This window comes from Mus pahari, chromosome 19, assembly GCF_900095145.1.
Source record: "Mus pahari chromosome 19, PAHARI_EIJ_v1.1, whole genome shotgun sequence".
NCBI lineage: Eukaryota > Metazoa > Chordata > Mammalia > Rodentia > Muridae > Mus > Mus pahari.
Window position 1 is genome coordinate 52871777 of NC_034608.1, and position 12836 is coordinate 52884612.

Here is a 12836-nt window from a genome sequence, read left to right on the forward strand (position 1 = left end):
GAACTCACTTTGTAGACCAGGCTGGCCTCGAACTCAGAAATCTGCCTGCCTCTGCCTCCCAAGTGCTGGGATTAAAGGTGTGCACCACCACGCCCGGCTCTAGAAACATTCTTATTGTGGTGTAACGTACACAACGTGAATCTTTAGCATCTTAGCCATTTTAAGTTTCCTGTTAGTTGGTGCTTAGATTTATAATGTACAACCGTCACGAGCATGCGTTTGTAGCTCTTTTCATCATTGCAAATGAGAGTTCTCTAGCTACGTAACAATAACCCAGTAAGGCCCCACACCCTTAGCCTCTAGTAACCTCTCCTGGCGTTCTGCCTTTGTGAATTTGTATATTCTATGTAGCACTGCCACATGAGTGGAGTCACGTGACGTTTGTCCTCTTAGGGTTCAAGTGTCAGCCTTCCTTTCCTACTGAAGACTGAACAGAATTCTATTTTGCATTTGTACCTCGTCTTACCTATCTAACTGTTAATGGTACACTTGGGTTGCATCTGCTGTTCTTGTGATTGTGAACACCTCCCGCAGGGTTGCTGTTTGATACACTGTTTTCAGTCCGTGGCTCTGTTTCAGAAGTGGAATGCCTGGAGCACAAGCATTTCCACCAGGATCACACCTCATTGACACTAGTTATTATTCCAGTTAGAGGAAGTATTCCGTAGCACAAATAATGAACTCACACTGCCCTTTTGTGTGCCACGCTGTCTCTAGGGTTCATGTATTAGCATTCCTTTCTACTAAAGGCTGAATAGAATTCTACTATATGTTTGTACCACATTTTACCTATTTAGCTATTAATGGTGTATTTGGGTGGTTTCTGTTTCTTCTACGATTACAAACAACACTAGCATGGCTGTAGTTTGAATCACTGTTTTCTGGGCCCTAACGCTTGTCATTCTGAAACAGACTTTGGTGTGACTAGCAAATGGTATATATAGCCCAAGAATATTGCTAGATTAACACAGATTGTAATTTATGCCACCCAAACAGCAGGGCTCCCCTATACTGAAGTTCCTTCCCATTCACAAGAATGGGAACTCCATGGTGACTCAGTAACTTTTTTTTGCACTAAAATACTGGAGCTATAATTCCTGAGTCATCTCTGACTTATGCCTCTCTGTCATCAGATGTAGATGAGTGCTCTCTGCCATATGGTCCTTGTGGTCAGCTATGTCATAACACACCAGGCTCTTATTCCTGTGGCTGTATTCAAGGTCACCAGCTCTACAATGGCACAGACTGTCGAGTTACAGGTGAGTTTTGTAGGCAAAGCAAGCCCAGCTGCTGCACTATTCTTAACAGTAATTACAGAGAAAAGTGACACAGGCTATTTACTGAAAGGCCTAGTACTAGACACAACGATTCTTTTCTTTCCAAAGAAGATGCTATTGTGACAGGCGCTGCCTAACCAGAGTGCCAGTCACATTGAGTGTCTTTAAAATAACATAGTTACTCTGTAGGCTGTAAAAAATAGGTGCTCAAGAAACTCAACCAATAGAGTTTTAACTTGGCCTATGCTTCTTTGCCTCAGGGTCGCTCACATGTGGGTGCTCTGTGACAAGTACAGATTAGAGTTCTGTCTAGATGAGAGCTGCTGAGTCTGAAATCAAATAAGGCAATGATGTCTCAAAGATGAGCTTTAAGGTGCCAGAACCTGGGGGGTAGGAGGGACTAAGATGGCCCAGTAGATCTCTTCAGAGTAGGCTTTGCCTATGCCTTAGGGATAAACAGACTTGAATCTAGAAGAAAGAATAGCATCTTCAGTTAAGAAGGCACACAAGGAAGTGTCAGAGTAATATGTTACTATTTTCCTTCCACTACAGATGATGATGTTAAGATTCTTATAGCAACAGATAAAGAGCTCAGAATCCTGGATCGAAGAACAGGCATTCATGAGATGCTGATCCCTGTAAAGTCAAGACCCAGTTCTGTTGCTTATGACCTGAACAGAAACATGTACTTCTGGGTGGATAAAGTCTTGAATGTGTTTGTCTTTGGGAAACCAAACTCAGTTCACCTCTACCCAGGTTTGTTTTTGAGTATTAAGATTTAACTTCTTAAGGCTTCTTAGGTTACCGATGCAAAATTTCTGAGATTAATTTCTCTTGTTTAAACAAGCGAAAAGTGTTTGGGGAGTTCAAAATTTTAGGGGGGGTCAATAAGTAGCATATCATGGTGGAAGTGGAGGGGGAGCTGCTTGCTCCATGACAAAGGTAGGGAAGGCAAGACTGCCATCCTTCAGTTCCCTTCAAGGACCTTAAAACATTCTACTAGACCCTCACTTAAAGGTTTTCACTACCCACCAATAATAATGTCATAAGGGGAGACCAAGCTTTTAACCTGTTGGCCTTTTGTGATATACCCCACATTCAAACTATAAGATTACTTAAGCATACTGTAAGAAGTGTCCATATCTATATCTAATCTATATATTTATATCTGTATCTATGTGTATTTCTGTCTATATGGGCAAGCTTTTATGACTTCTTGTTATGAAGCATCAGAGTATATAAAATCCCTGTATGACGAATGCATATGGTAGGCTTGTTCAGTTAGAGCATCACGGAACATTGCTTGTTATATGAAAGTACTTTTTAAGAAGAATACAAATTTAAGGGTGTAGCCATAAGCCACAGGGAGCATTCTCCATCAGTAGGTGTTTGAACTTGTGTCCTCAGTCCTTTGACTTACCTCTCTAAGATGAAGGCACTAGCCAAAATTTGTCTCACTAGGTGAGGGCAGGGATTAACCAGACAGCATAGTAAAAAGGGACATGACCCAGTAGGCATAGTGACAAGACAGAGCTCATCACAACTCCCAGAGACATCTGTGGTGACCAGTGTATGAGATGATGCCACATACCCTCATTTTTGATGGTTATGCTTCTCCTTAGGTTGTGAGTCTCCTCATTTCCATATATCCCTACATGTTGGAGACTCTATGGACTAACTCTGGCCATTATTCCTTGAGTCCTATATGCCTCATGGTATAGGTCCAAATCAGGTGTTGAACAGTCTTGTCAAGTATTGTTTCCAACATAAACATAGACATGAAAGACTACCTACAGTGTAACTCTGTCTCCTATGTCAGCAGAACTTCCACCCGTGAGCAGTATTTCTCTGGACTGGGTCACAGGACAGTTATACTGGGCCAGCAGCTCTGGGAGAGTCATCTGTGCTGGCTTAAGTGACGGCAGAGGTTATGTCAAAATCTTGGAAAAGGATCTTGTGCCCGAGGAGCTAGTGGTGTTTCCTGCAAAAAGGTAAGTAGTGTCGTTTATCTCTTGGGATGTATGCAAAAAAAATCCCTTGGCATTTTGGATACTAAGAGGAGAGTATACTGACCTTTAGATTTCCTTTGCGCCACAAAAAATTCCATATTCAGACATCCTAGACTGAATTTCATGTGGCCAGACCTTTCCATGCTTGATAAATATGGGAGCTGAGCTACAAAGTACAGAGACAAAGCTCATAGGAGAACACGAAGGGAGTTGTTGAGAATAATGTGTATGCACAAGTGAGGCCATTTTTTAAAAAACAAAATAAACAAAAAAAAACTGTGTATACTCTTGCTGCCTACAGGTATCTGTATTGGGTAGATCAGAGTGAGAGTGGGGTAAAGACTATTGAAACTGCAGGAATGGATGGCTCGGACAGGAAGATGCTAGCAGTCGTGACCACAGAGGAGCCCCTAGGACTGACACTTGATCACGTGACTGGCAGACTCTACTGGATCAGTGGCTATAAAGAGGTACTGTAGATACATCCGGAAGGAATGGGAACTCTTTTGCCGGGAGCTTGGGATGGATCTATGGGGAGGTACATTCTTCTCTTATGTCTAGCATTAACTCCAGGAAGTAACTCGTGGAGCAAAACGAGAAGAGCCAGGTTTAACTTGCACAGCATCTTTGAGTAGAGCAGACTGTACCAACAGCTTGGGAGACTTGGTGTGCTGTTGCTGTTGTTACTTTAACAGACTCTATAGTCCAACAGCGCTAAATTTTTGCAAAAATAATAAAGGTCATGATTTATATTGTACCCAGGATACAAGCTGTTTTTTAAGATTTCTGGAAACTTCCATGACACTTTAGAGTTCTACTCTAAAGAGTACTCAAGATTCCCAAGGCCTAACGATGCAGTTTATAATATCCCAATATGGGAAATGACAAACTAAAAAGGTCGTTATGACATAGTGACTAAAAGCAGAAGCTCGTAGCCGGATGAGTCACATTCTCAAGTCTCCTGTTTCCTAAGCTGTGATCTAGCCTGATTAGGATGCTCCTGTGAGAGAATTATCCTCAGAGATTAGAGCTCACTGCTCTCTCTGAGAATACATGAAATGCCTATCTTCTAAGGCAATCATAGAATAGAGTGAATCGCATTGGTACCATGTCTGGAGGTAGAACGGATGCTATGGTAACCAAAATCTGAACAAGGACCACTCAGTGTGCTGACTGTAACAGAGGCTTCCCATCTTAGATGAATTCCTCCCTATGGACTTGATGTCCCAGTGATGTTTAACCAGCATCCAGAAATCTCTGGTGACATCAGTCACACTTGCTGTGATGTCTCACGAGACTCTAATCCTTCAGTCTATAGAGACAGTGAACGTGGACGGCAGTGGGAGGTACACCTTCCCTCGGGTATTTTTTGAAGACGAAGACCCCGTTGGCTTGGCTGTATTTGAAAATGCTTTCCTCTGGGCAAATCAAACTCAACTGATTCGTACCTCACCCAGCAGCCCGAAGGAGAGAGAGGTGCTACTCCACGCCTCCATCTCTGCTTTCTCAGTCCTCCACAAGACCCAGCAACCCAAAAGTAAGCGAGCCACTTGCTTCTCCATGGCTGAGACGGGAACCGCCCAAGATGTGACCTCAGCCTGTGACTGAAGCTTGCTGTTTTCAGGCAGGGACTAGTCTTCTAGTCCCTGCTCCTTCCAGTCTTGCATAGAATTTCTGAGTAAGCTGAGCAGATCAAAAGCATCCCAGAGAAACTCATTCTAAGTCCTGTGTCCTGTGCCTGGCCAAAATATCAGCTGGAGTGCTAGGGTCTGGAGTATTGAAAATATAATAAGCTCCAGGCTGGAGCGTTGGCTCAGCAGTTAAGAGTGTTAGCGGCTCTTCCAGAGAAGCCAGGTTCAATCCTCATCACCTGATTTGTGGCTCACAACTGTCTGTAACTCCAATCCCAGGGGATCCAATGCCCTCTCCTGGCTTTTGGGGGCACCAGACAGGTACCCATGCAGGCAAAACACTTATACACAAAAAGTAATAAAATATGCAAGCCTTAAATTTTTAATTAATTTTTAATTAATTAATTAATTAAAAGAAAACAAGCTGTCCTTAGCGGGTTTAGATCATGTTCGCTGATGTATGGGCTATGATGTGAAAATGGAACAAAGTTTGGTACCCACTTCTAGACAGAAATCAGAAGGGAGGAATTAAAAGTATTTGTTAACACCGACTGTATGTCAGATTCAACTCGGATGCTTCTGTTTAATGTGTCTTTTTTGTTTGCTTGTTTGTTTATTTAGATTTTTGAGATAGGGTCTGTCTATGTAGTCCTGGAACTTGCTGGCTACAAACTCACACATGTCCTCCCATCTCTGTGTCCTGAGTGCAGGAATTAAAGTCATGAATCACCACTAGTGTACCTTAGAAATTAATCATGGTGGACAATACGGACTTCTTTTTTTTATTTATATATTCATTCATTTATTTTATTGGTTATTTTATTTATTTACATTTCAAATATTGTCCCCCTTCCTGGTTTCCCCTCCACAGACTTGCTATCCCATCCCCTCCCCCTGCTTCAATGAGGGTGTTCCCCCACCCTCCCACCTACCCACTCCTGACTCACCACCCTAGCATTCCCCTACACTGGGGCATCAAGCCTTCACAGGACCAAGGGCCTCTCCTCCCATTGATGCCAGATAAGGCTATTCTCTGGTCCATATGCAGCTGGAGCCAAGGGTCGCTCCGTGTGTACTCTTTGCTTGGTGGTTTAGTCCCTGGGAACTCTTGGGGATCTGGTTGGTCGATATTGTTGTTCTTCTTAAAGGGCATCTCCTAGTAAACCAATGGAATCCTCATTTTGCATTAACTTCAAGGGAGAAGGTGCAGTTGGTTCAAGTTTGTTGGCCCTAGCATAAGACAGACAGATACTTGTCTGACAGCCCATCAGCATAGTTCAAAGGTCAGCACACCCACTAGAAGGTGACAAGTATACAAGTATATTTGCATTCCTCTGATGTCAGACCATCTTATTCTTCTTCAGTTCTGAGTTTTGGATGGATTTATACAGGGAACCTAAAACTCTGTCTACTGTTTCTGTTTAAACAGGCAGACACTCGGCATGTGTTCCAGGTTCTTGCAGTTACCTATGCCTCCTGTCCCCCATCCATCCCAAGGGGTACAAGTGTGTCTGTCCAGAGGGACTGTTTCTTCTACCTTCTGGTACATGCAGTGGTAAGTTTTCTGGTAAAATGGGTACAGTCCTAGAAGGCTTACTCCAGGTTAGTCTAGAAATAAGACAGATTCTTCTGTATCAGTCACTTCAAGCTCCTCTGATGACCAGTTTGTTGTCAACATGCCTTGATTCTATTTTCATTTGATGGTTTTGAGATTGGTTCTTACTGAATGGCTCTGGATGGCAAGGAACTCATTATATAAACTAGGCTGGCCTTGAAATCACAGAGTTCTTCCCATCTCTGCCTCCTGAGGGCTGGAGTCAGCTCCCTGTGCCCTTGATTGAGTTTTATAATAAATAGTGCTAAAATGACCTAACAAAAACATAACATTGAGTCACTTTTAATTATATGGTGACATGAGAAGCATTCATATTTTTGTGCAACTATCCCCAAGAGCATCTTCCCAAATGCTCTTTACATCTTAGGCATCCATACTGCTCTCTTTGCCTGTAGTTTCTGTCAACCATCCTCCTAGTGTCTGTCTGTGACTTGCCTATTCTAGCTACCATATTTGGTGAAACTGTGGGTTCTGTGACTCGGTTGTATTTCTCTTAGAATAATATTTTTAATGTTTTATCTCTATTTTCTACCATATTATAGAATCACACACACACACACACACACACACACACACACACACACTTTTGACACTTTGAAACAGGTCTTGATACACAAGTCTGGGCTGGCTATGAATTTACTATGTGACCCATGCCTGCCCCAAACTCACAATCTTTGTGCCTTGGCTTCCCATGTGCTGTGATCACCAGTGTGCACCACATCTCCTGACCTCATTCTCTTTTATTTTTCAATTTCATGTATTACAGTTGTGACAAGGAACACACGCGTGCCACTGTGCGCAAATGTTCATCAGAGGACAGCATTTTTGGAGTTGCTTCTGTCCAGCCACCTTTCCTTCCTCCAGAGATAGAACCCAGGGTCTCAGGCTTCTGTCCCAGGCTTAGCTTGCCTGCTAAGTCATCTTACTAATTCTGTGCCTTTTGACACCTAAGTGATATTCTACAGGTTTACATGCAAAATCGTACACAGAAAATAATAGAAGAAACGTCTTCTATGGTCCTTAGCACATATCCTGACTTCATTTTATTTATTTATTTTTAAAGATTTATTTATTTATTTATTTATTTGTATGAGTGCGCTGTGGCTGTCTTCAGACACACCAAAAGAGGGCATCAGATCCCATTACAGATGGTTGTGAGCCACCATGTGTTTGCTGGGAACTGAACTCAGGACCTCTGGAAGAGCAGTCAATGCTCTTAACCGCTGAGCCATCTCTCCAGCCCGACTTTATTTTTCAGCAGTCTCTCTTGAACACTGTTTTCGTCCAATACTGCTAACACAAATTTGCCGTGTTGCTGTTTTACCTCCAAAATATTAAAGTCTACTCAATCTCTTGAATATTTCTACCCAACCTATGTGGCTTTAAAAACTAGAACATGAAAGTTTTAAGAGGAATAAACTATGTAAATATATTTGTGCTCCAACTTATTTTTAAAAACACAATTCATGGAGACAGCTTTGAAAGGAACCAAGACAGAATAAGCAGTTGTTGCCAAGTAATCAGCTCAGACTTAATTTTGAGCATTATATATAGCAAGCAATTAAACCAGCATACTCAATTTTTCTTTAAATAAGAGAAATTAGTAAAATTTCTCTAGTAGCTGGTCAGTGGTGGCACATACCTTTAATCCCATCACAGAGAAAGTAGAGGCAGGAAGATCTCTAAATTCAAGGCCAGCCTGGTCTACAGAGCAAGTTCCAGAATAACCAGGGATATGCAGAGAGAAACCCTGTCTTGAAAAACAAACAAAAATGAAAACCAACCAACCAAATAAGCAAGACATTATTAAATCAAGGAGAGCAGCATCCCATAGGTTCAGCCTTACACTTCCATCAAAAACCCAGAAAGACCCAGTGCCTTGGGGAAGCTAAGCAACACTGACAGTTGCCCAAATAGCCTGTGTCTTTAGAGGCTATGGTGTTCATGTATGTGTGCTGCAGAGGGATGTAAGACATTTGTATGGGTGCCTGAGCTTGAGATACAGCTACTCTCAAGAGGGAACGTGGGAATCATCTGATAGACCTCGAAATAGCAAATGTCTCCTTTCTCTTTGGAGAGTTAAAAGTCGTATTTTCTTCTGGCAAACGCCTATACTTGCTGAAAGTCAGCTCTATGGGACGTGCTATAGAGAGAACTCTAATTGAAGAGCATGCCGGGAACCTGTATTTACTGGACATCGATTGGAAGAGGAACTTCATCTATTGGGCAAATGCCCAGGGACATCTTGTTTATTCAGCTGGATATTCAGGAGACAAGCAAGAGATTTGGACCCAGCACACAGGTGAGCTGTGGTAGGCATCTTCTTTTCTTCTTTTTTCTTCTGATTCGAAAAATGTGTAGGGCCAAAAGAGCGAATCTATCCCTCATCTGAATGTCCCTTCATGCCGAAGACTAGATGTGACTAATTGAATGTGTTATCTTTTACTGATCCGTTGTTCTTGGGATGGGATGACCACTGCCGTGAGGATAAATAGAGATACAAGAGTTTCTAAGTTTTGCTTTCCTGGCCTTAAGTCAGGGAAGGTTGGGAAAAAAAAAGGACCTTTTATCCTTCCATTTTGCATTGCAGATTTTTCATATTCTAATTTAAAATCCATTTGCAATGCATATTTGGGAGAGAAAAAGCAAGATATTTTCTTAATATGGCAATGTATACTTTCCCTTCCCACATTCCTAAATGCTGCACCTCGCCCTCAAGTTCCCCCGTACTTTGTCTAAACGCAGCAAACATCTCCACTACAAAGGACAGAGACTTGAGCCACAGGGTGGGTAACTAGATTTCTAAACCCCTGTACCTGTGCGCTCTGCCAAACACTAAGGCCATGCATTGCTGTGATAAGTGGCTTTGATGCTTTTCTCAGGGATGGGCAGGATACCCAGAAGACTGCAAGATAAGTACAAAGATGGTTGAACAGCAGCTTCTAATGCCGCAGTCAGAAAACACTCACGACAAACTAACTGTGACAGCATCTAACAGCTGTCTGGGGATTGCCTGATCACAGCCAAATTCTCACTTAACGGAAACACTACCTTCTTCCCGAAGGCTTGGCATAGTTACTGGCTTCTGTGTTGCTGTTATTACATCAAGGACTGTTGGTTTCATCTGAGCTGCCTCTACTGTGGAGTGGCGATAACTTTCCATAACTATAATAAATGTCCGAAGTGACCAACTTGTGAAAAGCAAATCCTCACTGAGCAAACAGTATATAAGTACAGAAGGGGGAAAAGTTAACTTCCGCTCTTAGTCCATTTGGGTTGACCCGCTGCTTTTATGATGACTTGTGATGGTAGTACTGGATGCCAATGGTGGGAAGGGAATTGGGGGACACAAAGTGTTCACCTCATGGTCAAAGAGAGAGGTTGGTGGGGGGAGGGACTAGATGTCCACAGACCCTCTGAGGACACAGATTCCCAATTACCAGGTTATCGTCCACTGATCCTCATCTGTTAAAAGTTCCACAGACCCTCAGTAGCACCAAAGACTTGCCATCAAGGTCTTAACACATAAACTTTATGGGGATATTCCAGAACCAAGTTGTAGCAGTGGTTAAACATGACAAAAACAACAGCGTCACTCCTGCTAGCTAGACCTGCTTGATATGGCTTCCTTCTTACAACCCCTCAGTGTCCCGATGTCACCGTTTTGTTTTGGTCGCCATATTCTTATGTTAAAGTTAAAAACTGAGGCTGAAAAATCCAGTTAATTTTTTTTTTTTAGTTAAAAAATGATTGGGTATCATAGTCACATCTCTTTAAGAATCAGTGTGACATTGTATTGTTCAAAGAACATTCTATGAACCCGGCAAGTTGCCTTTCAACCTTGAACCTACAAAGGGCCAAAGTTAAATCCATAGTTCATTATAAGAAGGAGAGTTCTCTGAAAACTGCAGAACTTGGCAAAGGAGAGAGAGCATTGAACTTGGGCAAGAATGACTTCATGGATATGGGGAGGATTCAGAAGTATTATCTTACAGAAGTTCCTCCCATAAGAGGCTTTGACCTAGTTAAAAAAAAAAAATGCTCGCACCATAAAGGAAGAAGGCTAAGCATCCTATTAAGCCCTGTGTGCACCAGCTTCCCCATGACACCCGCCCCCTCCCCCTGAGTAACAACTATTCATGTGATCTTCTGATCATCTTCTCCCTCAGTAGTTAACATCAATTTCTCACCATCTTGCCCAGTGGTTGTGCTTCAAAGTGCTTGGCAATTGCCTCTCTGCATGTTACAGTTTGGATAGGAAATGAACCCCACCATTGGACCAGTCATAGGAGACTTGGTTTCCGGGTAGCATTCCTGAGAACTAATCATTAGAATGCTAACTTCATCAGTAGATTAATCCAGTGAGGAATTTAGAAGCGAATGGGCTATGAGAAGACAGAGCCTGGCATGGGGAAGCAGGCTGCTGGGGTCATGCCTGTGAAAGGACAGCTTGTCTTTTCCCCACCAACTTCTCGAACAATTGACCACTTTGTTACACTATATGCATACTGCCACAGTGTCCTGCCTAACCACCTACAGGCTCAGAAGTCTTAGAGACAAATGCCTGTAGACTAAAGTCAGGGACCAGAGTAAATCCTTTATCCCACCTCAGATATCAAAGGTTAGAAAACAAAAGCAAAAACCAAGAGTGACTAATAGAATAGGAAAAACAGGTTGCGTGTATATTACCTGACCTAAGTTTCCAATAAAGCTGACTGATAGAAAGATGAACAGTACAGTCTATGATTATGTTTTAAAAGCTAAGGTTGACTGTATCTGGTAAAGTTGTTACGGAAGTACCGTTTTGACTTTCATACTTTTGTTTCAATAGAAAAGGGATACAAAGGTGAAGTGGAGAAGCCACAAGGGGATTAGGTCATCAGGTGTCATAAAACATGACTTTACTGACCTCAGTAATGCATTAAAAGTACTAGACAATGATTCTTAGACTTTTTAGGTATTTAGAGTTTAATTTCACATGTAAGTGGAATCAGTACTCTGAACAACTCTACTTTCTTTGCATTTATTTTATTTTATTTTGTGGTGTGTGTGTGTGTGTGTGTGTGTGTGTGTGTGTGTGTATACACATGCATTCACATGTGTGTCCATGCTCATGTACCCATGGGCCACACGCGTGTGAGTAGGTCAGAGGACAACCTTTGGCAATCAATTCTCTGCTTCCACCATGTGGGTTCCAGGGATTGAGCTCAGGTCCTAGGACTTGGTGGCAAGCAGCTGTACCTACTAAGCCATCGCTTTTCTTAAGTAGTGACTAAGGGGTCACAAACTTTGTATGAAAGGCCAAAGAGAAACCACTATGCTCCATGGCTATTTGTGATTGTAGCATGGAAATAGCTTTACAGAATGTACGACTTATTAGCTATATTTCCTGAAAGGCTATCCATATAAAAAGGCAATGGACCATATTTGGTGGGGGTGGCATTTTCATTCAAACCATCAAAATACCCATGATTTTTATAAACTCAGTCCTTCTCATCCTATGTTTTCTCTCTTGGTGACTTTCCATGCTATCTGAAGTGATGTCATTTGTCCTAGTTTCTATAAAGCAGTTTCAGCTCTAGTCCCTTGAAGTACAATTGATAGATTTGCATATTGACCTGTGAGAAGGATGAATAAAACTCTGAAGTTACAGGCCTGCTTGCAAAAAGGCAGGCCACTTAGCCGTCTCCTTCTAGATGTAGTAGATCTTTCCAGGTGGCTGTGAGGACAGGTGGAGCACAAGTGACAAGCTGCTGGATCCAGATGAGGCATTATGAAGCTCATGATATCATCTGGAATAATAAAAAACCTAGGATAGCAAAAACCATTCTCAACAGTAAAAGAACCTCTGATGGAATCGCCATGCCTGACCTTAAACTGTACTACAGAGCAATTGTGATGAAAACTGCATGGTACTGGTACAGCCACAGGCAGGTAGATCAATGGAATAGAATTGAAGACCTAGAAATGAACCCACACACCTATGGTCACTTGATCTTTGAAAAGGGAGCTAAAACCATCCAGTGGAAAAATGACAGCACTTTCAACAAATGGTGCTGGCACAACTGGCGGTTATCATGTACAAGAATGAGAATTGACCCATTCTAATCTCCTTGTACAAAGCTCAAGTCTAAGTGGATCAAAGACCTCCACATAAAACCAGAGACACTGAAATTGATAGAGAAGAAAGTGGGGGAAAGCCTCAAAGATATGGGCACAGGGCAAAAATTCCTTAGCAGGACAGCAATGGCTTGTGCTGTAAAATCAAGAATTGACAAATGGGACCTCATAAAATTGCAAAGCT

At 42.2% G+C, this 12836-nt stretch overlaps 1 protein-coding gene across 2 annotated transcripts in view; it reads left to right on the top strand.

Moving 5' to 3' along the window:
* The window catches only part of LOC115062580 (low-density lipoprotein receptor-related protein 1B-like), a 51119-nt gene that overhangs the window by 10593 nt on the left and 27690 nt on the right, over positions 1–12836 (top strand). The window contains exons 7-13 of one of the 2 annotated variants that reach the window (XM_029531671.1): positions 1134–1259; positions 1830–2033; positions 3097–3268; positions 3588–3756; positions 4598–4823; positions 6347–6472; positions 8610–8834. In XM_029531671.1, coding sequence (XP_029387531.1) covers positions 1134–1259; positions 1830–2033; positions 3097–3268; positions 3588–3756; positions 4598–4823; positions 6347–6472; positions 8610–8834 — 1248 coding nt within the window. The remainder of the gene's footprint in view (positions 1–1133; positions 1260–1829; positions 2034–3096; positions 3269–3587; positions 3757–4597; positions 4824–6346; positions 6473–8609; positions 8835–12836) is intronic. The other variant, XM_029531672.1, reaches the window with a different exon arrangement.